The sequence below is a fragment of the Lepidochelys kempii genome, chromosome 1 (assembly GCF_965140285.1).
Source record: "Lepidochelys kempii isolate rLepKem1 chromosome 1, rLepKem1.hap1, whole genome shotgun sequence".
NCBI classification, from domain to species: Eukaryota; Metazoa; Chordata; order Testudines; family Cheloniidae; genus Lepidochelys; species Lepidochelys kempii.
The window spans coordinates 201,459,703-201,485,029 of record NC_136380.1 but is presented as its reverse complement, the minus strand read 5'-3'; the positions used below and the strand labels follow the sequence as shown (position 1 = coordinate 201,485,029).

The window sequence follows — 25,327 nt, the reverse complement described above, 5'->3', positions numbered from 1 at the left end:
ATCCTCTTCCTGTATTTAGCACTCTGAGCCAAATTCTACCCTCAGCTATGTGCTTTTGCAACACTCACTGAAGTCAAAAGCCCTGGCTGCCAGGCCTTCTGCCTCCTCCTGAGTGTCCTCTGTAGGGAGAGTAAGATAAAAGATCCGTTGAGAGAGAGAGTAGAGGATGGCTTGGGGAACTGTTGCGTAGTAGTTAGAACAGGGAACTGGGAGCAAGGGACTCCTGAATCCTAATCCTTATTCTGTTGCTGGGTATCCATGGGCAAGTCATTTAATGTCTCTGTGCCTCAGTTTCTCCAGTGGGGCTTCAAGGGGAGTTGTGGGTAAAACTTCACTGTTGGAGCAGTTGTGGGCAGAGAGCAACCCAGTGTGACAGATCAGGCAAATAGACACACAGAGGGGCCTTGGAAAACTCATGATGAGATCCTCAGCCCCAGTCTGGCCCTTCAGCACCAAGTAAAAGGTCTGGAGTGGTATAAAGGGGCCCTAAAAGACCCACTTCTGCTATAAGTACTGTGGAGCCAGCCATAAGGCTTCCCTTTGAGGACTTCTTCATATTCCTTGGCATAGGAAAGGGTGGGGGTAGGCTGACGAAGGTGTGGGGCTGTCCATGAAGCACTGTGGCCCCTTGGGGAAGCCCCAGAGCAGTGGTGAGCAACCTGCAGGCTGCATGTGGCCCATCTGCGTAATCTGATTGTGGGCCACAAGACATTTTGCAGACATTGACCAGCTGTAACTACGGCCCCCAGTGGCCGCGGTTCGCCGTTGGACATATGCCCTGAGCACTTTCTCCCACCCCTCACAATTCAGAAAAATAGCCCAAGAAAGGAATGTTGAATGGCCATGAAGTGCAGTGGCACATAATAAACTTGTCTCCTCGCTTCTTAATGTCAAGTTACAGTTTTAGGTGATGCAACTTGGTTAAAACAGCTGATAGGATACAATCTGTCTTACAGACTTCCATGCCAAGACCAACTACACTTTGTCTCATGAAACACAGATGTAGGCACAGGAATTTCTGTATGTTTCCCCAGACATTTCCCTTGGCGTTTCTGCTAATTGTCAAAGACAGAATTTGCAGAATGGAAGGGAAAGTCTCAAACAGTAAGACAAAGTCTGTGCTAAAAATTTAAGTTTATTAGACATCTGGAAATGAAAAGACCCTTTTGTATTGAACACCCTATAGAGTGAGTAAGTTCATTATAAGGAAGAAGGTTCCTTGTGTGGAGGCAGGAATGACATCATAATATTTTTAATTAATATCATTTACATCATATATACCTGTAGCACATTTAATACAGAAGAATCCCATAGCACTCAAATTGAGAAACCAGCTATCCCAAAGGATCACTTTGTCTATAACTCAAATGCCACTGCTGCTGGAGTGGAATGTGCACAGCAACACTACACCACAATTTAAGATAGGGAGTGAAGAGTCCAAATGAAACTACAGGGGGATTTAGGACTGGTATAATGTGAGCTGTACATTTTCAAGGGCAGAAACTGCAGCTGAGCAGAGATCAGCAATAATGAATCCATTATTATCTTAAGTAGCTAGCGTGTTGACATTTTATCCTCTTCATAATTCTCTGTTTGGATTTCCATGTCTAAGAATGTTGATGCAATTAATACAGGACATTATGAGAAAGAGGAACAGCTGAGGAATTGTTATGAGCTGACCCACTTGGAGGATCAAAATGAACAGCATCTCCAGTGACAGGTTTAGAATTAAGAGGTAGATTAGATAGCAAATTGCTCTTCTGTCTGAGGTAAATCACTCCTAGAGGAAGCCAATATGATTTTACTTCTTGGGAGGAAACTATAACTTCCCAGCGAGATGAGGGTGAGTCTAGGTCACATTGTAAATTTTAGCACTGGGAATGGTCTTGTTGGTGCTTAAAGAATAGCTTACAGTTTATGGAGTAATTTGAAAAAAAGTTCTACATTGAGTTCACCCTTCTCTAGAATCATATGCTTTCTAGATTTAGAGACAATTCTGATTCTAGAATTTATATTTCTCTCTCATGGTTTATTCCTTTTTACTTGTAAGCTGAGCACATTTTGCTTTGGAGTCACCATGAAACAATAAACATGGGGTCCCATGATGCTATTTTTACAGTCAGTTTTCAGACTAGAACTGCACAATAAGCATTGCTCTCCTCACATTAGTCCTCCGCCCTCCGGAAGCGTTTGCTGGGGGTTTGAAGATAAGGGGTTGTTCAAAAGGAAAGGCCCAGGGAAGGATTGCGAGGGTCAGCATTTTTGTGATGAAATGTTCTCGTTCACTGGCTCTATTCACCTTTTCACTGCAGTGCCTACAGCAGCATTTCTCCGCTTGGTACAAACTCATTCTGGCTCATAGGATTAAAATGGGGAAAGCCAAGGCCCTTGCTGACTGGAAGTGCCAGCTGAAGGCCCTGCGAGCCTGGAGGAACTATACATGGGTCCAGAAGTTGGAGCAAGAGACTGAGCAGTTGGAGACTCATCTCAGGGATCAAAACAGGTAGTGGCCCTTAGCCTATGGAATGCCTCCTTCTCACAGAGAAGCTAGCAGCCTTCAAACAGAGTCTAGTGCTAAGCGGAGGGTTGTGAAATGGTACGGTCTATTTAGGAGCATGTGGAAAGCCTTGTTCCTAGAAAATCTACACGTCACCCGCAGTTGGAGACACCATGGCATACACTGAAACGAAGCTGGATCTGAGCAGAGACTTGAACGCCTCTTTCCAACAATCTCTAATTTCTTTGTTTGGGTGTCCTTCATGGAACCTCCCTCATTGGCTCGGCATGTGTTTGGGGCCTGGAGGAAAAAGAGTGAGCCAAATTCATCCCTCATGGATCCAGTCATCGACTGGAGTTACATCAGCGATTAGTTAGGCCTGATGCCTTCAAGAAGGAGCTTGCTGGTTGGATTCCCCATACACAGCAGCGTATTCTGCAAGTGGGGCTACCCCTCACCTCCAGACAGCTGAAGAGGGAAACAGTGTATCCTTCTCATCTTTGTGCTGTAAAAGAGGAGTGAAAATGGGGACTGTAAAACAAGCAGGAAAATATTTAAAGAACCCAGTTCATGCCTTCTGTATGCATCACAAGCATCCTTTCACCTTTAGTAGAAATAGATGGTTTTCAAAGACTTCCAGAATCAAGTGATATCAAGCAGACCTCATAAAAATATGAAATCTCATGACCTGTTCTGGATTGCTCCACCAATTTGGTAAATGCCAACACCTGGAGAGACAGTGTTGCCTAATGGATAGAGTACTGGGCTGGGACTCAGGAGATGTGGGTTTTAGGCCCAGCTCTGCCACTAGCCTGCTGGGTGTCCTTGGACAAGTCATTTCATGTCTTGGTGTCTCCGTTTCCCCATCTTTAAAATGTGGATAATGACACTGAGTTCCTTTGTAAAGCACTTGGAGGTCCACTGATGAAAAGTGCTAGATAAGAGTGGGGTATTATTAATTTTAAGCAGGCTAGGAGGGAGGCCTGTCCAATGTCTGTTGGTAATGGGAGTGCTTTATTTTCCAGGAAAAAACAGTTGGCTATTGAGCATAACCGGAGACAGGTTTTACGGTGCTGCTTTATAGAGTGGCAGCTCTGGAGCAGAGCCGAGGCTGAAAAGAGAAAGCTACAGTTGAGACAGAAGGAAACTAGGAAGAAGATGGCACAGCTGCTGGAGGCAGCATCAGTGGGGAAACTTGGCACAGACGGATCATGGGATGTTGGCAGGACCAGGATGAGAAAGGTGACCCAGGATCAACCTGTGAGGCAAGAGGAGGTAAAAGTTCTTTCCCATATGTTTCCTCATCCCAGTCTCTCCCGCAGTGATTAATCATAGCTCTATTAACCTCTGTGGTGCTTTATGACACAGGGATGGGCACTCTCCTAGTGCAGCTTCATCTTCCTGTTATGTCATGTGCACATTCCAGCAGTCGTTCAGGCACTCTAGAAACAAGTCTTTAAAGATCAGAGGTGGATGGGGAAGGTGGTAGACTTTGAAAGCACTAGAGACAGATTTTTTTTTTAAAGTATAATCCCACCATGTAGCGTCTACCAACTGAGGCATGCATTCTCTTGATTGCTTTGGAAGGGAGATTAAAATCACTTTTTTAAAATGACTCAATATGCTAAAGAACCATGTACATTGACTAAAACCAGGGTAATAGAAGAAAATGCTAAAGTCTGCCCTTGGTTAAACAGAGTGCAATCCTCTCTACTTTAAAGAATGAGAGAGCTGAATTTGGCCCAGGAAGCGTCCAGGAAATGCACATCAAAGAAAACAATAAGTGTGCGCACAATTGGATTGTAAGCTATCGGGCAGGACCATCTTCCTTAGGTGTTGTATTGTTCCTAGCATAATAGGGCCCTGATACTTGACAGAGGTCTCTAGGTGCTACCATAATATAGATAATTAAAAAATGAATATATACTCACGTCAGGCCAAGCTTTTCCTTCATTTATACCAATGTAACTCTTCTGAGCTCAGTGAGGTTGCATGGGGATAATTGAAAAAATTCTCCAGTTCCATCTTTGCAACACCAGTGGGACAGTTTCTTCACTGAGATACTCCCATTAGAATGGGAGTGTCATATTTGTAATTGCGGGCAGAATTTGGCCTAGGAATCAGATCTGAGACTTAAGTATTCACTAATCATACAATTCTGAGAGGGAAGGCCACATGTCTTAAAGTTTGGGCCTGGTTTATCACCACGCTGTAGTTTTATGACTGTGTAACTACTTTAATTTCAGTGCATCTCTGTAGTGTAAAGCTAGAGTAGTTCCATAGTGAATCAGTCCCTTCACATTTTCCTTAATTAGCCAGATAGATTGGTCCTGTAGACCCCCTTGTCACAGCTGCGTTTCTTTTAATCTTAGCCTTAATGCCTAATCAGAACACCTGAGTCCAAGTAAGAGTTCATTAACATGGTTTGGGTTTAGACCTGCTCATTGAATTAATATCCTGTGTCATCAACTGCATTACAACAGTTCTGAGCCACAGGACCTCCCCATAATAATCCTGTCCAATCCTCTAGGGGTATATACCAACCATAAACCAGATGGACTTGGCCAGTTCAGGAGACTTGGATCGTGTGGACCAACCTTGTAGCTCCTGTACCTCCTCCCACCCTGGGATAGCACTACAAATGGTAAGAATTGTGTCCAGAGTACACACCTGAGGTTACCCTGCCTCTCAGACCGATTTCACTGTTGCTCCATTCAGAAAAATGCTCCTAGCTCTTCAAGGGCAGCAGAGGTCTTGACTTCAGTCAGTGCAGAATCCTTCCCTTGCAGGTGACTGAAACACCCCTTCTTCAGGAGGAGCCCATCAATCCTGTAGAACCCTGTTGTCAGGGTGCTGGTCAGACACCCAGTCTTCATTCATGCAAGAAGCCCAAGTATGCCTGGCAGGTTACCCTACAACACACTGCTGTGAATTCACAGGATCACGCTGAATCCAGTCATCAAACAGTCAGTCCCATACAATGGTTTGGGGCACCTGGGAAAAAAGTGGCCCCTGCATTCAGGGGCCACTTTGAGCACCGCTATGCCTTCCAGCAGCAGCTGATTGAGAAGCAGAGGAGGCAGCTTCAAGAACAGCAGGAGGTGATCCTCGAACTGCAGGAAAACCAATGGCTGAGGAGGGCTAAGCAAGAGGCAGAGCAAGCCACAGCTGTCACCATGGCACTCAACAATCCAGTCCCAAAAATTAAGGAAAAAATGCTGAAGAGAGGGGATCTGTCAAGCTGCAAGAGCGTGTCATCTTTAAGGTACGGCCACCTTACTGAGCCATAGTGGGAGCAGACTGTACTATCCAGAGCACCTTACTCCTGCTCACAAGCTGAACAAGGTCATTTGGGTCAGCACTCGCATGGTAAACCTCCATGCAATACCTCTGTGCACCTGAAAGTGGTGTTAATGGTGCACTAGGAGTTGCTCTTCCTTTTGAGCCAGCACCAACTGTGGCGTTAGCTGGGCCAGATCCTTGACGCTGCTCTAACTGCTTTGCATTGCCCCGAAGGCATGTTAAACTCGTAAGGCACCTTGGGATGCAAAATGCTCTATTGTTAAAGATGGAAGCAAAGTGGATTTATTTAGTACAACAACACTATCAGTACTTTGTGCTTCTGTAACATCCTTCAGCCAAGGATCTTAAAACACTTCACAGGCGCTAGTTACTTGAGTCTCACAACCTGCTTGTGATGTAGGAATATGTTATTACCCTGTTTTACAGATGGGGAAACTGGGACCAAGAGAGGTTGAGTGATTTCCCCAAGGTCCCACAACGAGACTGCAGCAAAACTGAGACTAGAAGCCGTGAATCCGGACTCTCACCCTTGATTATTATACGCAAGGAGGCCTTGCGTAAGGAAGGTGATGATGCTAGTTTCTTTTCTCTTTCACTTCACAGTTCACCTTTGCCTTTGGGGCCAAAGAGCACAAAGACTGTGACCCAAAGCCGGAGGAGCTCAAACCTGCTGAAAGGTATCATTCTGCTTGGTAGTAAAGGCTTTTCCTGCCCTCTTCCCAGAGAATAGCATCTCTCTCCTCTCCACATCCCTCCTCCATATGGGTGTTCAACCATGCATGAGCAAAACCCACTCAATCCCCTCCCAGCAGAATCAAAACTACTAAACACCACCACCAAAAGGGTGGGTTGCTTTAAGCATACACTGGCAGCTTGTTACAGGGTCTGGCCCTTTAATATCCAAGTCAGGCATTTGGGTCCTTGCAAGTTCTGTGGTCAGTAAACCAAGGTGAGTTGTTGTCCCCAAAGATCATGCTGGATTTTTCCCCACACAAGAAATTATAGAGCTGGCATTTTGTTCATGTCACGCTTTATCCTTTTACTGCAGGCTAAAGCTATATAGACAAAGGCAGTCTGGCTTCCCTTCCCATCCCATGTGATTTCACAGCCTCCCCCCCTGCAGTCTATATTGAGCGGTGTGTAAATGTCAGAGATGGGCGGGAGTTGCATTTATTAAAGCAATATCAGGTTCCTTTAACCATTCCCAGGGCCTGTAGCATTGTATAAACTTATGTAAGGCCTTAGCCTGCTTGAAAGGTTTTCCAAAAGGTGGCCATAGTAATATTTTAAACAGACCTAGGAATCACAAAAATTCAGTAATGTATTTTTTTGGCCGTGGTGCCTGCCTGGCTGCAGCCTTTTCAGCACTCAAGCATGCCTTCAGCATCCATAGTGCATGAGCCTAAATATCCCACACTTTGCTTCACTCAGACTCTCTGCTGCTCTAGGTGGGTAAGCACTTCTCCAGCATAAATGGGTGTTTCTCTACAGACATCCCAGTGACTAAATTATAATCAAGAGAACGCAGTGCAGGATCAGGTGCTGCTCAGTTCTGGTCCATTGCAGAGTGTAAAATAGCAGGTGTTCTTCAGACTACATAGAAGAATCTAAGATACCTGTCACGGGGTTTGCTACTCACCAGTTTCATTAGCTTTATTCCAGTCTGATGGCCCCACTTCCCACAGTTGCTCATACTGCACTCCTCCTCACTTCCCAGAACTCTCTCTCTCCGTGGCTCAGCCTTTCAGCCAGGCCACTGTACAGTCCTCACCTTCCAGGGTATAAAAATATCACTGGATCAGCTGTACTCATGCTGCTCCAGATAGTCTTCCAGTCCATGGGCAGGTCCTCTGCCACTCTTCTAGCAGCTGGTGGGGAACCCAGGCCCACCCACTACTCCAGGGACCTTGTGTCCAGACACTGTTGCTATTTTCCTAGACTCCTTCCTACTTCCCTGCTCTAGTCTCTGGCCCCCCTTCTCTGGGTTTACCAGCCCTTACTCCTTCCTCTTGGGGAGTAAATAGAGGCTATTTCCCCCTCTGACTTCTTGCCAGACTGTGTAGCACTAAACATACCTCCCTTCTCCCAGAGAACAACTGTAAACTGCTTCCCTACAGCCCCCTTCTGGTCTCAGCTTGCTGGCTGTATACAAGCTCAGCCTGCCCCTGCCCAGCTGGGCTTCATCTTCAATTAGTCTTTCAGTCCCTGGCTGTGCCCCAGGTGCAGGCTGTCAGGTTAATTGTCCTAACAATCTACTCTGCCTTGTGTGAGGTGGATGCCCCGTTGCAGTACCACCACAGGACAAAGGAAGTAACCACAGATTTTGGTGGGTACTTACAGCTGGGTTCTCCTCAGAGTCCAAATCTAGTTTCACATGTTATCCATTGCTAGGGTCACAAATAAGGATCAGCTGGTTCCATCTGCTTAGTCCTGAGGAGCTCTGAGGCTGTGCTAAGCCACTTGGGGCTAATGTTATTCCATCTCTAACAATACAGGCCATCTCGGTTTGTTCCTCCAGGCCATCTCCTAAGATCACACCAGATGGGAAGTCACCCTCCAGACCCTCTGCTCTCAGCCCTGCCCCTCCTTCCCAGCTGAGTAATACCTGAACCTGCACTTGTACGTGCAGGAAATCCCCTTAGGGGAGGGGCAGCATATTTTTTGGCTAGATCCAGCTACTGTGCTCCATAGATCTCTCAGCATCCACTTTCCAGAGTCCTGGCACCTGATTCCCTTTAACATGCATCAGTGGGAGATGGTTCTTTGTGGGGAGTGGTTTAAGAGCTTTCTCCTGTGCATTTGAGACACTGGCTCCTGTGTCAGGCCTGGCTTGCCCCTTTGCTCTCCAAGTTGGGCAATTCTATGGTAAATAGCCCATTGACTGGCCCACCCAGCACCTTTCCCCCTTTATTCCTGTTTTACCCTTACAGGGGTGACCTGGAGTTGGGCTGGACTTTGGCCTCACTGGGTCATCACTGCCTCTGGACCTGTCCCTCTGACCCTGTTTTCTCCCTCCTCCTTCCCTGCCAGCACTTCACGGTCTTGTGTACAGTGGACATGTTCCCCTCTGTTAGCACGGCAACCTCTTGAAGGGATTCACACAGAGGCCTTCATAACGCCCCTCGGGAGCTGCTGTAAGGCTTGTGTGTCCCTCATTTCCACACGGTGGCAACCTGCACTAACTCCACCTCTTTATTAAATGATTCCCTTTTTGCCTTTAGATTCACCAGCCCCTTCCAGGGGCAGCCATGGAACTGGCCGGTACCATTTCATCTCTGGCTGCTGAGTCTGTGGCTCTGGTCCCTGTAGCAGCATCTCTGTCTCAGCCGGAAATGGTGATTATGTAACAAACATCTCACGCTACTGTCACTCCAAGTGAAATTGTAGTGCATTAGTATAAAACCCAAATCAGGGCCAATTATCCTAAAAAATGAGGAGGCTCTAGGAAACTGAAGTGTCCATAGCTGCAGCCAGAAAACAGGCAGGGCCAAGGTGCCCCAACAGGCGAGCCCCCTGCAATGGCAGGGAGCTGGTTTTTGTGCGATAGGTCCAGGTGATCCTAGCAGATGAACTCATTCGATGCTCCAGAGGAAGGCAAAAAACTCCAAGGTCTATGCAAATCTGACCTGGGGGAAAATTCCTTCAACCCCAGATCTTGTGATCAGTTTAACCTGAGCATGTCAGCAAGGATCACACAGCTAATACACATCTGGCATCAAGGGATTTATTGTTACTGCCTCAGACCATTGGCCCTCTGGGCCAGTGTCCTGCCTCCAGCTGTGACTAAGATCAGATGCTTCAAAGGAAGGAAAAACCCCACATAACTGATTCAGCAAGTTGTGAATTGGGGGGGTCCTTCCTGACCCCAGCAGAAAATCAGCTGAAGACCTGAAGCATGAGACTGGATTCCTCTAATTATCTCACCAACATAGATACTAGTGTGAACATCGTGAGGGCAAAACAGAGGTGTGGGTGTGGGGGATGCAGGAAGGGAAGGGGCTGTCATCTCTCCGTGGCATGGAAGGGAGAAATGTGGGACATTTGTGTGTTGTCCTATTTACTTGGTAAGCTATTCAGGGCAGGGATCTGTCTTATCCATGTTCTGTAAAGTGAAGTGCTGGTAAGCGCTATTTATAGCTCAGTCAATATGCACTGTGCTTTACAGAACCCAGATAAGGCAGGTAGGTCCCTGCCCCGAAGTCACAGACTAAAAGCACAAGACAAACATACCTGCACTGTTGAATGCTGGCTTCTCTGTGAAGTGTGGGTGCTGATGCTGCCCTGAGGGGGGGTCCTGGGCGGCTTTGCTTGTGGGTCCCAGTCTCTTGCTGCAGCACTTTGTGCCTCTCCCTCTTTGTAGGTTGGAGATGCTGGTCATTGTGAGACCTGTGCAGAGAAATTTTATTATTCTAGCAAAGTGGTACAGTTGAGCTTTGGTGTTGGCTGTACCTCCCCATCCCCCAGCCTGACCCCAAGGGCCTGGGACATGAAAGACAGTAATAGAACTATGGTGCCATCCCCAATGTGTTATCCCCATTGAGACAGCCCTTTTGAATTGCAGCTCCCCTATGGGGTTGCTGCATTTTGACTGTTCTGTTTCCCCACTCCACTATTTGTGCCTGTCTTTTCAGCCACCCAACTTCCACCAGAATTGAATCCTTGTTCTTCCTTTTACAACTAGTTTTCTGGTTCCATTCAAGGCAACGGAGTCCATAGAATCATATGCAGTAGGGCCAGGAAACAACCTCAGGCCAATACTTTGATTTTTTTTTTTGGGGGGTAAATATTCATCTTAACCAAGATGCTTTGCAATTATTAAAAAGAGGCAAACTGATATAGAATTGAAGATCCACTAAGCCAGAAAGTTCAAGACAGGAAGGGAGAGACAGACAGGAAAGGAACTGTATGAAAGAGAGAAAACTATACATGAGAAAGGGAGAGAAAAATATTGATAGAGAGTTATGGACAATAGGACATCATGTCTGAAGCCTGCTTAATGACTATGGGTGTGATCTGCAAGCGTGCCCTGGAATACAAGTCCCATTGATTTGGATTATGCTCCTGCCTCACTTAGGTACTATTAAAAATCCCACCCAAAGGCCATTTGTGCTAAAGCCTGTTCTCAGCTGTTCATGAATCTCTGCACTGGTGGAACTGCCCCTGCTAAAGTTTATTCCAATAACCAGTCCCTCTCACTGTTAATATATTTCCCTAGTGTCTCAGCTCTGTGTTTCCCTCTTTGGCTTTGGCCGTTGCTACTGATCCTACCACCATGTGAAGCTGTGAATAATTCCTGTTTGCTATTTATTCTATTCCCTGGCAGAAGTGTATCAACACTCATCAAGTCCCCTCAGCCCATGGGTCCTTTCTGTGCTATGTTGCATAGAGTTAACACCTCAGTCATTACCCATGTTTCTTACTTTCTCTCAAGCTGCCTCATTTCAGCCAGTATCGGGGCAGTACTAACTGGGGAGGGGCCTGAACCAAATTCACAGATCAAAGGACTCCCAAACTCTGGGGAGGTTTGGAATCTGAACCAGGATCTGGACCAGAATTTAAGAGCTGTTCACCCTCACCCCCCAATCCCTGTAGTGGATCCAATCAAACCCAGGATTGACACTGTGGTGTTTGAAATCTGGGTCTGAATTTAGCACCTCAGTCCCATCTCTAGTGTTTATTACGGATATATCAGTCAGTGAGATCTCAGGGATACCTGGAAGCCTTTTCTTTCTCTCCCTCACTCCCACAGAGAGAGTGGGCCCAGGACAGCTGGGGAGTGGGCAGCCATCCCTACTAACTCCTGCTATGTACAGTCCCGTGACTCATTGCACTTATCTATTGGAAGATGAGATGCTTTGCTGATGGGTCCCACTGCCCTGCTTTGTTGTTATCACTGTATCAACTAGAGATGCAGCTGAACCAAAACCCTAGATCCCAGCACATGCCCTTCCCCCAAGTCTTAGAAGGAAGGGATCAAAATCCAGATTCATTTGACTTGGGCCCATCTCTCACAGCAAAACAGCCTGGCTGGGAAAGCCCTAGCAGAACTGGGGAAGCAATTTCTTTACTGTGATAAAAAGACTGAACTGCCTTTGGTTGTTAACTGCACCTGTCACTGCCTCACTCTGACACTGAGGGGCAAAGACTAGCTCTGGCAGAACATACTGGAGAGATGAGGTCATCAGCACTGTGACACATTGATGATGATTTCACCCTCTCTGCTGACCAATGAGAGTGCAGCATTTCAACAGATCTCACAAAAGCCATGTGAGAAGCAGTGGCATCTCAATAACTGTACCCATACCCCAAGAGTCAGAACAACATGAAGAGCTGCATCCTGAAGTCCTTGTGAGTAAGCTAAGGAAGCTGCTTGCATGAGTAAGGTCTCCAGGATTGAACCCGTGGATTTTACCTCTCTCACCAGTCAGTCAATCTGTCCAGGTCTCTTGGAGATCCCATTGCAGCTCCCCTTCAATCAGCTGCACTGCACCTCTGCACCCAAACAGAAGAATCAGGAAAAAAAAAATTCTCCATGGGACTGTTCTTAAAGTCTGACTGATGTGTACTGCCAGTTTTTATTGGTAAGGGAGGTAACAATCCCAGGCATTGTAGGCTGGCTGTTGAGGGTTGCAACAAGAGCTGCCTCCTAAGCACCCCCTTGGGGCGGTTCTGTGGCACTCTGCCTCAGTTTCCCCTCCTGGACTCCTGTCACAAGTGTAATAACAACAGCCCTTCCTGGGGTCTGGTTAATTAACAAAGTTCAGAATAATTCAAACCATACTTAAGGTCCCAAAAATAATTGAAGCAGCCACTCCCAGGCTTTTCCTACCCAGGCCTCTGTCTGCCTTGTCCAATTCTCTGGCTCCAAGAAGTCGTCAGGCAAACCCTTCTGCTGCTCTCCTGGTTTCTCAGGGTCCCTACAAGAGCCTAGCTGCTCTCAGCAGCTAGGCCACTGATGAAGTTTCTCTCCCCGGATACCTCTGGGTCACTTCTCTATCCAGGCCTCTCCCTCATTTATCCAAGAGGCCCTGATTGAATCACATGACCCACCGGTCACATGTTCCCACCTGAGGAGTACAGTTGGCCATGTCACAGGTGGGGCTGAGACCAGTGCTTAATTTGTAATGAAAGAGGTGCTGGGGCTCAAGCAATTTTTTTAACATTCATAACTGATGCAGCAAGCCTAGAGGTGCCAGGGCTATGAACTGCCAAGCCCAGAGGTGCTGAGGCTCAGCCCTGGCAAGCCCTGGCACAAATTAAGCACGGGCTGAGATCCATCTCCTTTTAAAGTGCCAGCCACGCTGTAAAAAGGATGTTTTATGTGGATAGCCTGAGAATAGAAGAGTAAAACCTAGGGACCATGCCTTATTGACTCTGCATTGTCATGCTGGCAACTCTCTCTGTCTCTGCTCCCTCCCTGCCTTGTAAGTCCGTTTTCAGTTACCACAAGGAGAGTGAAACTATACAGTCCCATCCTTGGACACTTTGTCTTCTTGTACTTAGGACAAAACTCATCACTTTTGAAGAGTTTAGAGCAAAGGCCTCTCCTATCATGCCCATAACCCAGCTTTCTCCACTCAATAAGAGATGCCCATCTTACAGCCTTGGGCAGGAGTTTTGCTATGGTACATGCATCAGGCTGACATTTGCTGAGAGGCCTTTTTAGCTTATGCCCTCTCTCTCTTAGTTCTCGCCATTTTAACTCTAGTACTATGCGGTAAGCTGTGACTTTGAACAGTAGAGGTCAAAAGTCAGCCCAATCACTCTGCCATGGACTAACCTCTGGTCTCAAATCAATTCTTCATGTGAACCCCAAGATTTTTGTGATCTTTGTGATCCAGGATCTGATGGCTGGAAGCTGACCATCTAGGCATGGTTTATTTCCAATGTGAGGTGTCTTCTGCTAGCAGAGGCGTCAGTGGACAAGCACATCCATTCAGTAAAAACAAAATTGCAAAGACATGAGGCCTTCTGGGGGATTGAGTCTCCTTTTGTGTTACCCCAGGTGTGGGTCATTTTTGCTGATGAGCTACATGAGACTGTTGTGGATGTTGGAATAATTTATAACCACGTTGAATGATTCTCCAAACACTGCAAGGAAGCATTGCTTAGCTTCTCAAACAAAATCAGTGGGAACGCTCTGCTACACCTAAACTGGCCATTTCCGGGGATGGAGAAGGGCTGCTTGGAGAATGTCCTGTACCATTATACTGAACCTACTATCTGCTCAATATCCTTAGCACAATGGTTCTCAAACTTTTTTTTTTCCACGGACCACTTGAAAATTGCTGAGGGTCTCGGCGCACCACTTAATGATCTTTCCAAATGTTGTTTGTACCATTAGCTAACTATTGTAAAGTGCATTGGATAAAAGCTCTCTATAAAAAAACCCTTAATAATAATTCACGGTTTTTTGTTCTACAAATAAAAGCACACAACTCATATTTTAATATCAGTAGTTTTACCTTTCTAATGTGATGGATGTGCTCTCTTTCCCCAGCTGCGGCAGCCCCTGAGCTGGGGTTGGGAAGGAGGGGGGTCTCTCCCTGGCAGCTGCAGCCCTGGAGCTGGGGAAGGTTGCCTCTTTCTCTGGCCACTGCAGCCCTGCACGTCACAAATTTCCCCCAACCCCTCTTCTCACCCCACTGCCCCCTCCCTATTCCCCTCAAGGCCACCACCTCACCTTACATGGGTGTCTTCTCCAGGGTCCAGACACCTAATTAGTGGAGCCACGCCTGCGCGGCTCCACTAATTAGGTGGGTGGCCCTTCATTGTTGTGTGTGCGGCCGCCCAGGTGCACACCGTAGCGGGAACTATCCACGGAATACCTGAATGGAGCTCGGACCACAGTTTGAGAACCTCTGCCTTAGCATATCCTGATCACATATAGAGCTTACTAAGGCCATCATGTGTCTCATAGGGATGGGAAAGAGGAAAGGAACAGATTCTCTGCATTTACCTCCTCTTAAAGGTCCTGTGTTGCAGAAACTCTGGACGTGGCTCCTATCCGAGCCCATCAATGTTGCTCTGAGAGGTGGCCACAGGGGGTCAGTCATAACCAATGTCAGGCACTCCCATAACCAGTGTCACTTCTTCCCACAAGTCCTCCACTGCACTGCCAGACTGAAGAGCTGGCGGGACCTGAGCTCCTCAACACTGACGGTGCCAAGTCCAGCTCGAGTGTGAGTTTGGAGACAGAACTGCACATTCGTCCTGTTCCCAAACTGCTACCATGGCCTTGTAGCTCGTACTACAAATAAAATCCTACTTGTCTCCTTGGTCCTAATTCTCTAGCCATGGAAGAGAGAGCAATTCACCGAGCAGAACGGAGGAGGGAACTGGAAGAGGCCAAGAGAAAAAGAGAGGAGGAGAAACTGGTAAGTAAAGCCGAGAGCTAATCTGAGACATCCCGGCTGAGGGAGTGGCTGTGAAAGGAAGCCCCTCACAGTCAAGTGCTGGGAAAAGCACCTCCTCCTTCATTTACATAATGAACTTGAGCCCATTGGTAAGTGTCTGATAGACACCCCAAAAACAGATAAACAAACCCTATCACAGCAGGACATCCCCACCCACACAGCCTGGTGAGTGATTGACCTCCCTGCTGGAGCGCTGAAGTCGCTCATTTTTCCCCACTTCTGCCCCTCTTCCAAGCCCCTCCCTCATGCCTACTATCCTTCCAACCAGGGAGGATGGGGTGGGATTCTCTTCAGAGCCCATCAGTTCCAGTACTGAATGGTCCACATGGGTCACCATTGAGTGATGTGAAATACTAGACTCTCTGCCTCTCTTGCTCCTGGATGAACATGCTGCATCTTCAGCACTTCTAGAAATAAAACATCTCTTATGCATCTGGGGGGAGTCCCTGAAAATCCTAAGCTCATCCGAAAAGTGTCACCATCTCTTCACCTGCCAAACTGTCTCTCCCTCCACAAGGTCCTTAAACCTAAGGAAAGTGGTTGGACTTCTGATTTTTGCTATCATAGACAGGGCTCAGGGGTCATCATAGACAGGGGTTTTTTCCCCTGCTCCACCCACTCATGTGCAGCACTGCATATCCAGCCAGGTATGTGGTTTTTTTTACCTTCCTCTGTAACATCAGGAGGACACAGAGCTTGATGAACCTTTGATCTGATCCAGTACGCAAATCCTACATTTCTTTATTTAGTAGTAAATGTCTACCAGCAAATAAGGATAATTTACCATGTATGTGTGTGTCTGTGTAATTAATGTGATTAGCCCCACCCTAACCCATGGAAAGTATTTTCCAGGATCTCCAACCTGTATAGGCTCAGGTAGCACTTTCAAACAAATGCCTGGAAGGTTAGAGGCAGGAAGGGAGTTGTTTAGATGTGAATTACCTTATTATAGGGGAAATAAATCCTGAAAATAAGAAGATCAGATAATCCACATGAAATCCTGAGCCCAGCTGCTTTCAGACAGAGCAGCATCTCACCAAGGACCTGAGTTAGGTGGAATGGAAGGAGGCCAAGCCAATCTCCATGGTTCTTCTATCACAGGGGCTCTTGTGGGTTATAATCTGTGCTGGAATTTGTCATAGATGTTCCTTTGACAGAGTGGCCCTTTTAAATGCAACCAACTGTTACTATAATGCTGAGGTTGTGATGTTATCTGCACTGAAATCAGGAAGTTCAGAATAAGGATCCTCCAGAAAATGATGTTTTGCCTCCTGTGGGATGGAAGTGGGTTGAAGAGGCTTAACCAAACCATAGAGAAGGTTTCAATTGGTGGGCAGGCCAGGATCTAAGTTTCACTGTGTACACCTGGGTACACAAATAGGTTTGCCTATCTGTGACTGACACGCCTTGAGGGCTTAGACAGTGTGGTTTTTGGTTCTTTGATGTGTGTGCTGAAGGTGACAGCATTGTTGAATTGAAAGTGATTGTGCTACAGAAGGTGTTGGTATGTGGGAAGTTTGTGACAGGAGAGGGTGAATGCTTGGAGAATGGTGCTGTGCTGGGTGTGAATGTTGCCTCAGTGAAACAACTTTCTTGATTTTTAGTGTCCATGGCACATCAGGGAAATACAGTTGAGCCACCATAACACTAACTTCATGATGGTTTTGTGTGGGAGTAAAAGTAGAACAGCCCAGATCATAGAGGTAGCCTGTGAAACTCAGGGCTGAGTGAGAAACTGGGACTGAATAACCTTCAGTAATATGTAAAGTTATTCAGGCACAGAGAAGGGTTGTCAAATGCAATGCTTCAGGCTGTACAGCGATCACTTGCAGGAAGAAGTGTCCTTCCCCACCCTAATGTACATCATTGCACAATAGTTGCTGGTCACTGCTAGAGGCAGGATGCTCACCTCTCTGGTCTTTGGTCTGAATGTCCTTTGTTCCTGTAAACGTTCAAATATGGTGCATCTGGTTTTATTCCAGCCATGTCCTTCTTTTCAAGGTGCAGCTGAAGGCCGAAGAGGAAGAGCGTCAGAGGAAGGAGGCTGCTGAAAAAGAGGCCCAGCTGGAGAAGAGGAGGGAAGAGAGGAGACAGCAGAAATTGGTGCGCAGAACACTGTGTGCCTCTGCCCCACATCCACAATGGTAGAGAGCAAAAGCCATTACCCTCTGGCAACTGTTCAGTGGCCAGAATGAAAAGAGTTGGTATCTCAGTTACTGTACTGGTGTCCACAGAATAAAACCCACTATCACTCTTGGATGCTCCCATACTGGCAGTTTCAACAGAGGCTGAGGTTTGAATGGACTGGGGACGCTGCATTCACTGTCCAGTTGATGGTCCCTGCAGATGCTTTGCCAGGTTTGAGGTGCATCAGTGAGGCTGTGTGGGGGAAGCCTGCATTGTGGCTGGCTGTGCTGTACCCACACCTCGTTCTGGGTTGCTCCTTTCATTCATGTCCCTATACCCTGCTGCACCAGTAACAAATATGTAGCCTCAGCTAAATAAGCCCTAGAAAGAGTTCCATAGTGTGGCAGCTTCCCGCCAAAGAATGGGAATATCTCCTCTGGTACACCAGCAGTTTCTGCCAGGCAGGAACTGCCATCTCAAGGCTATTGCTTGGGAAGGAGCTGTGGCAAGCGAGATGCTTTTAAATCCCAGAGATATGCTTCCTCTCTCCCATTCAGTAACCTAAATGCTGCTGTAGCACTTCAGTGTAGACACGGCCTACACCGACAGGAGGGGCTCTTCCGTCAGTGTAGATAATCAACCTCCCCAAGAGGCTGTAGCTAGGTCGATGGAAGAATTCTTTCACTGACATAGCTCTAGTTACACAGCGGGCTTGGTCGGTATAGGTGCGTCTCAGGAGTGTGAATTTTTCACACCCCTGAGAGACCGAGCCATACCAATGTATACATGTGCTAGATTCTCCATTCCTTTGACATGCAAGTTGGGAGTGACTTTCTCTAATACTGTGGTCATTCTTCCAAAATGGTTTCAAGCCTTCATGATTTCTTGAAGGAGACTGTTCCCCTTGCTCCACACAGCCATGGTTGGCTCATTCCAGTAGCAGCTGATGCGTTTGTATGTGTCAGAGATGTTTGGCCACCTTGTGGTAGTAGCTACACAAGCTGCAGATTCCTATTTCTGGCCAGGTCAGGATCCCCATCTACTCACTGTCTGTGTTATATGCCTTACCATCCATTTCACCCCGGATGAGTTAAACTGCTGGTCTTTGAATTGCAGAAAGAACTGGAGAAGCAGAGAAGGCTGGAGAAAGAGCGGCAGCTCCTGGCAAAAGCCAGAGACCATTACGAGAAGGTCCTGCTGAGAAAGCAGGGGCTGGAGCCCTGGAAGAGGCTGAGGGAGCAAGCCAAGGAAAACATGGTGGTAAAGTGCCTATTGAAGGAAGAGAAAGGGAGGAAGCAGCAGCCAGATGGGTTGTGGGGGAGAAACGGGTAATGGACTCTGAAGGCAGAAGGAGATGGAAAAAGCTGTTGACTGACTGAGTCCCTCCCCCTGCAAGAGCAGGGCACTGCATCCTTCCTTAATAGAGGATGTTTCCAATATTAAATTCACACAGCAGTGGATCCTCAAAGGTATTTAGGTATCTAACACCAATTAATTTCAAGTACCTAAATACCTGTGAGGGTTTGGGCCTTAGTGCTTTGGAAAATTTGGCCCTAGGACTATTTCATTTGAAAGGAGAAGAGCAAGAGGAGACATGGTAGTTGTATATGAAATAAAGAAGGACAGACGAAACCTCAGCTGGATGCTCCCATGTCTCTGCGTACAAGAACAAAATGGCACACAGTGAAATAAAGACAGCAAATTCAAAGCTGATGAAAGTAAATCATTTCTGATTAGCCTGCAGTTACCTGCGATACTCCCAAGGTTTGAGGCTGATAGCGTGGTAAGAATCAGTGTGACGTTCTGTCTGAGTAAGGAGGGCATCTGCAGTTATACAAAGATAAAAATGACTGACTCGCAGTCATGAGGGGCTTTCAGTCCTCAGTCCACAAGCTGATCAGCCACTTGGTCAGAGACATAGTCAAGCCAGCGTAGAGTGTGGCACAGTTGGGTATGGTGCATCATGGGATCTTTTACATTAAAGCTGAGGTAGTTTTGCAGTGGAGTTTCCCTGGCTGCAGTCCTACAACATATTTATTTAGGTAACTGGCCCTTTTCTCTCCCTCCTAACTCTGCTCAGGTGGCACAAAAGCACCACAGCTCGGGATTGCAAAGAAAGTGCCTGCTGGCCTGGCTCTGGCACATCCAGGAGAGCCTCGCTGAGAAGATGGCTCAAGCTGAGGAATTCTCGTCCCGCATGTTACTCAAAAGGGGCTTCAGGAGCTGGTTAAAGGTGAGCCCAGACCAAAGGGGAGGGGATGTTACTAACCCAACCAACTGTTCTCACACTCCAAACCCAACTTCAGGGCCTACCACATGCACCCATGGGCTCCAGGTGAGCCTTGCATCACATGAACCTTGCATGCTGCCTGCTATGTCACATTGACCTCCCTTTCACATGTCACTTGCCTCCTCAACCCCTTTCTCCCTTCTCCCCTGTCCGCATCACCCCTTGCCTTACTCCACTCTGCTCCCTTCCTCCCCTTATCACTCCCCCTTCCTATTGCTCGTCTTCTCACCCCTTCAATCACAGCCTCCTCTTTGCTCCCCTCAGTCATTACCCCTTTACTCCGCTGCCTGTTGCTCTTCCCTGCCTCTCTTTCTCATTCCCATGCCCATTACCTTCACTAGAGGTTTCCTTGATATTCTTCTGTGGTTGTTTAGTGGGGAGGCCAGGAGAACAAGCTTACTTTCCCTCTGTCATTTCTCCAGCTCAAGGATTCTCTCTCTGCTCTGGAAGAGAGAGCTAGCAGGCTCTATGCAGCCTCCCTCAAGAAAAAGTTGTTCTGGGCATGGTTTGACCTGCTCAACGAGGAGAAGAGTGTATTATGGGAAAAGCAGAAGATCGCAGCTGAGCACAGTGATAGGTAAACATATTCCCCTAGTGGGAGTTGTTCTTACTTGGCATGTACCTACCTTATGGGACATTTTTGAGTGTCTGGCCTTTCCCCTTCAACCCACCATATTTAGACAATACCCTGCTGTCACTTACATGTGAAAGGTGGCTCTTGCTTGTGATATTCTGGTCTCACAATACGCACGGGGCTGACAATGGGTGCAGAATATCTGAAGAAAGATGGCTCCATGCAGATTGGAAAAGGGAGTTTGGTCTTTAATCTTTTCAGCAATTCTGAATTCCCTGGAGGAGGGGCAGGGAGAAGATGATGAACGGCTGAAAGTTTCAGAGTCGGTCAGTGGATCTGGCCACACAGCTCCTGTTAAAAAGCCAGCTTAGAAAAACTTTTACGTACAGTGATAGTGAGTCAAGTGATTGTATGGGAATAACATTGCAGGGTTTCCAGAGCTGCTGTTCTTGGTGACCTTGCAGATTGAATGGGCTCAGTTTATGAATCCAAAACTGATTAGCTGCAAACAGCACTTGGGATCTGAGAATCCAGGTGGTTCTTTCTGCCTCTTACCCGATTCTGCAGTTTTGTCAGTCCCAAGCTGACAATTTTGTTGACGATGAATGAAGCTGAATAGATTCCAATTTACTCTCCCATAGCTGTGCTGTAGTGCAGGTTTAACAGGACATTTCTTACAGTCAGTACAGTGAAGAGCTAAGTCTCAAAGACACTGCAGGAAGCAGAGAAGTCAGATCCCATTCCTATGGGTTTGATGCAGACAAGCTCCATCACTGGCTCATGGGAAGAGTCAATGAAATCAACGTGTTTTTTGGTTTTAATTTGCAAGTTTAGCTCACACTCCTGCATAGTTTAATGCTGAACCTGATTGACAGGGCTAAGATCGGAATGGTGCCTGGTTATTGGTGACAGGCACAGTGAACTGGAGGAGTAGAGGAGAATCCAGAGAGACTGGAAGTGAAGTGACTGGGCCTGCAAGCCGTTGAATTGCACTGAATGAGGCTGCTCTTCTCTCTCACTCCTTCCATGAGGGAGCTTCCCATGAAGAAGCCACCTTCACCTCCTCTTTCTCAAGGACCCTCGTTAGCCTTTATATAACACCTTTCATCTTCAGAGCACTCAGCAAACACTGACTAATGAATCCTTCCAGTGAGAGGAGTGAGATCTGGAGGGAAGGCAAGAGAGAAGGGCACAGTGTTAGTATTCTGGGATGATTGACATCTGTAATTAAACTGCCTGCACTGGACAGTTTTAATCTGTCACTGACCTGACTGTAGCAATAGAGGGGATGAATCCTGGGGGTCTCTGGCTGTTTTAGAATAGAGCAGAGGCTTTTAATGGCCGTGTGTGATGGCTCTGTCCATTCATCTGTCCTTTCCCTCTCCCTTTTTTAAAGGAGAATAACACTGACCATGTTCAGGGCCTGGAGGCAGTACCCAGCACTGATGAAGGAGGAAAGAGAAAAAGAGGCAAGGAGAGAGCAGCTACGCAAGAGAGTAGCCGAAATTCTCCCCGACTTCCGAAGATGACAGGAAGGACTCTGGGCAACGCTCCCTCCTTGATGAGCAGAGTGGACCTAAGTGGAAGGCTTCAGCTAGTGATGTGAGCTTACCCCTGTGAATGACAGGAGCTCTTCCTGGTTTGGTGCAGTGGGGGGCAAAGCAGGTGTTCTAGGGCCCATGACTACTTGTGTTTCAAGTGCCACTTTTACCGTTCAGTCTAACCTGAGGATGACAGTGGAAACTGGACTGTTGGTGTCACTCTTTAGCCACAAGGCTGCTTTCCCACAGTGGGAACACACCAGAGCAACACCCCATCAGACAGGCAGTGAGCAGGGCTAGAACACAAGAATCAAGGCAGGATAAATTCCAGGCCAGATGCACTTTGCTTCTAAACCGCCCCAGGGATTTTTGCTGCCTTTAGTATAGGGCTGGCGAATTGAAACACTGAACTTCCTCCCTAAGGGACAGGAAGCGCAGAACCGAAACGTGCCTTTTTGCACTGGAGCAGAGCCCGGGAAGCCTTTCTGTTGTCAGTAGTCTTGTCTTGTGGTTTGACACAATGTGGCTGTATCTGCAAATAAAGCAGCGGACGTGTTGTTCCTTGACTTTAGCAAAGCTTTTGACATGATCTCCCACAGTATTCTTGCCAGCAAGTTAAAGAAGCATGGGCTGGATGAATGGACTGTAAGGTGGATAGAAAGCTGGCTAGATTGTTGGGCTCAACGGGTAGTGATCAATGGCTCCATGTCTAGTTGGCAGCCGGTATCAAGTGGAGTGCTCCAAGGGTCGGTCCTCAGGCCGGTTTTGTTCAATATCTTCATTAATGATCTGGAGGATTGCGTGGATTGCACCCTCAGCAAGTTTGCAGATGACACTAAACTGGGAGGAGAGGTAGATATGCTGGAGGGTAGGGATAGGATACAGAGGGACCTAGACAAATTAGAGGATTGGGCCAAAAGAAATCTGATGAGGTTCAACAAGGACAAGTGCAGAGTCCTGCACTTAGGACAAAAGAATCCCATGCACCGCTACAGGCTAGGGACCGAATGGCTAGGCAGCAGTTCTGCAGAAAAGGACCTGGGGGTTACAGTGGACGAGAAGCTGGATATGAGTTAACAGTGTACTCTTGTTGCCAAGAAGGCCAATGGCATTTTGGAATGTATAAGTAGGGGCATTGCCAGCAGATCGAGGGACGTGATCGTTCCCCTCTATTCAACATTGGTGAGGCCTCATCTGGAGTACTGCGTCCAGTTTTGGACCCCACACTACAAGAAGGATGTGGAAAAATTGGAAAGAGTCCAGTGGAGGGCAACAAAAATGATTAGGGGACTGGAACACATGACTTATGAGGAGAGGCTGAGGGAACTGGGATTGTTTAGTCTGTGGAAGAGAAGAATGAGGGGGGATTTGATAGCTGCTTTCAACTATCTGAAAGGGGGTTCCAAAGAGGATGGATCTAGACTGTTCTCAGTGGTAGTAGATGACAGAACAAGGAGTAATGGTCTCAAGTGGCAGTGTGGGAGGTTTAGGTTGAATATTAGGAAAAACTTTTTCACTAGGAGGGTGGTGAAACGCTGGAATGCGTTACCTAGGGAGGTGGTGGAATCTCCTTCCTTAGAAGTTTTTAAGGTCAGGCTTGACAAAGCCCTGGCTGGGATGATTTAGCTGGGGATTGGTCCTGCTTTGAGCAGGGGGTTGGACTAGATGACCTCCTGAGGTCCCTTCCAACCCTGATATTCTATGATTCTATTAAATGAATGGAGTCCTTTTACCCTCAAAAATAGCTGCATCATTGAACAACCCATGTCCTGCTGAGCTTTACACGAAGCCCTGCCCCCATAAGGAACTGTTCCTAAACTGTTGTATTGGGGGAGGAGAGGGAGGCTAACCTTTAGAAGCAGGTGTTTTGCCATTGAGTTTGCTAACAGGATTTGAAACACAAACATAGCACTTTATGTAGACACTTGAACATCATTACAACCATTAGTTGGATGGGGATCGACCCTAGCAGCAAGTCTAACTTATAGCACAACCCGCTAACTCAAGTGTATAGGCATGAAACTATCTACTCATGGTGCTGAGTGGAGTTTCAAATCATAGCAACTAGTTCCATTTTTAAAAAAGCCCCCTTTTTCCTAGTCTGTTCCTAGTGCTGCTACATCCTTTGTTTGTAACCACACGTAGGCCTTGTCTAGACTAAGATTTAAAGATGTATTGTTAGTTAGATCAAGCTAGCTACCATGATCAGATAACTTCTAAAACTCTAGTCCAGAACAAGGCAAGCTGAACTTTAGCATAAGCTAAAGTGGTGGTGTTGAAGCCTGGGCTCCCCACAAGTTAATTTAACTCTACTAGTTTAGCATGTGCTGAAGTACAACTTGCCTTGTCTCGATTAGAGGTTTAGAAAGCGTTTGCTGGACACTAACTAACATGAGTTACCATCACCCGTTTACATCCTAATCAAGATTAGGCCTTAACTTGTTACAAAGTGTTGCAGCTGAGTTAAGAAATAGTGCTCTAGCCTACACATGGGAATTTGGTTAGTACAGTTGTTTAAAAAAATCTCGTGTCTATATTAGATAGTTGTGATTGCTATGCCTGCTGAGATCCGCTAGGACATTCTTCCTAACAGTCCCCAGCTCTGAACACCTGAGCAATAGACACAGGCATTTGGAGACTGGAATTTGCTTCTCTCTCACTGGTGTAACAAAGCTGGAAACAAGGGCTCCTCTCTTCTCAGGCTTTTGTCTACTTGGGTGTGAGGACTGGATGGAGAGCAGGGCAAGTTACAAAGCACACCCTGTACCATGACAGCCTAACAGCTCCTCAGTTCTATCCTAACAAGACTATCGTTCCCTAATTTTCCCTTCCACAGCCTACTTCTCAAATGCTAAGTAACACAAGGCATGCCTGTTGCCCAAATCTTGGTTACAGACCTGACTGCTGTCAAGTCATGTGGGCACTTACCTTGGGGTGGAAAGGAGTTGAAGGTGTGTAGATGGAGGACAGGTGAGTGTGGTGGGAGATCAGCTAGCAGCATTAAGGTCAGATTGTGTGAGAGAACAGCAGCTGGAAGGGCACTGGGGAGATTGCTTGTGTAGGTGGGGGAGAGGGTGGGCACTGCAGAAGGGATAAGATCTCCTTTGGAGAAAGATCAGCAGACTGGGAACATGGGCAGAAGGGAAGAGCGGAGGACCAACCTAGCCAGCTTCAATTTTTCAATGCAATTTAGACTCCCCTCCACCCATTGGTGCGTTCCTGGCTAATGTGTGATGATAGAACAGTAGCAGCAGTGTCTGCCTCTTGGTGCACACTGGACCCGTGGAAATCTCACCAGTGCAGTCTCTACATATTAGGATGCATTAGAGCCAGCCCTTCCGTTCTCAGGTTACCGGCCTCCTTTTTATAGAGAGAACATTTTAATCCTCCCTCATTCTCCTGTATTCGTGCACCAGTCAGGAAGCTGTCATGTGGGAATGGTATGTTCTCCCGCTACCCCACTCTAAGGCTGGATTCCTGGTATAGGTAAAATTGCAGTTAGTGAGATGAGAAACCCAATGTGACCCTGCCTTTGTCATCAAGGTAGAGCAGCAGGCAGCTGGTGACGGGACAGTTCAG

The 25,327-nt window shown here is 47.1% G+C and overlaps 1 protein-coding gene across 9 annotated transcripts in view; it reads left to right on the top strand.

Annotated features, from left to right (window-relative positions):
• The window catches only part of CCDC191 (coiled-coil domain containing 191), a 37,038-nt gene extending 14,524 nt beyond the window's left edge, over window positions 1–22,514 (top strand). For 8 of the 9 annotated variants that reach the window (XM_073308580.2, XM_073308593.2, XM_073308570.2 and 5 more), the window contains 11 exons: window positions 2,313–2,503; window positions 3,523–3,772; window positions 5,028–5,141; window positions 5,287–5,762; window positions 6,404–6,477; window positions 15,095–15,177; window positions 17,218–17,319; window positions 18,460–18,603; window positions 19,424–19,576; window positions 20,056–20,210; window positions 21,604–21,818. In XM_073308580.2, the coding sequence (XP_073164681.1) occupies window positions 2,313–2,503; window positions 3,523–3,772; window positions 5,028–5,141; window positions 5,287–5,762; window positions 6,404–6,477; window positions 15,095–15,177; window positions 17,218–17,319; window positions 18,460–18,603; window positions 19,424–19,576; window positions 20,056–20,210; window positions 21,604–21,736 (1,875 nt within the window). In that variant the 3' untranslated portion in view covers window positions 21,737–21,818. Of the gene's footprint in view, window positions 1–2,312; window positions 2,504–3,522; window positions 3,773–5,027; window positions 5,142–5,286; window positions 5,763–6,403; window positions 6,478–15,094; window positions 15,178–17,217; window positions 17,320–18,459; window positions 18,604–19,423; window positions 19,577–20,055; window positions 20,211–21,603 lie in introns of all 9 variants that reach the window. The other variant, XM_078848293.1, reaches the window with a different exon arrangement.
• The last annotated feature ends 2,813 nt before the right edge of the window (window positions 22,515–25,327 follow it).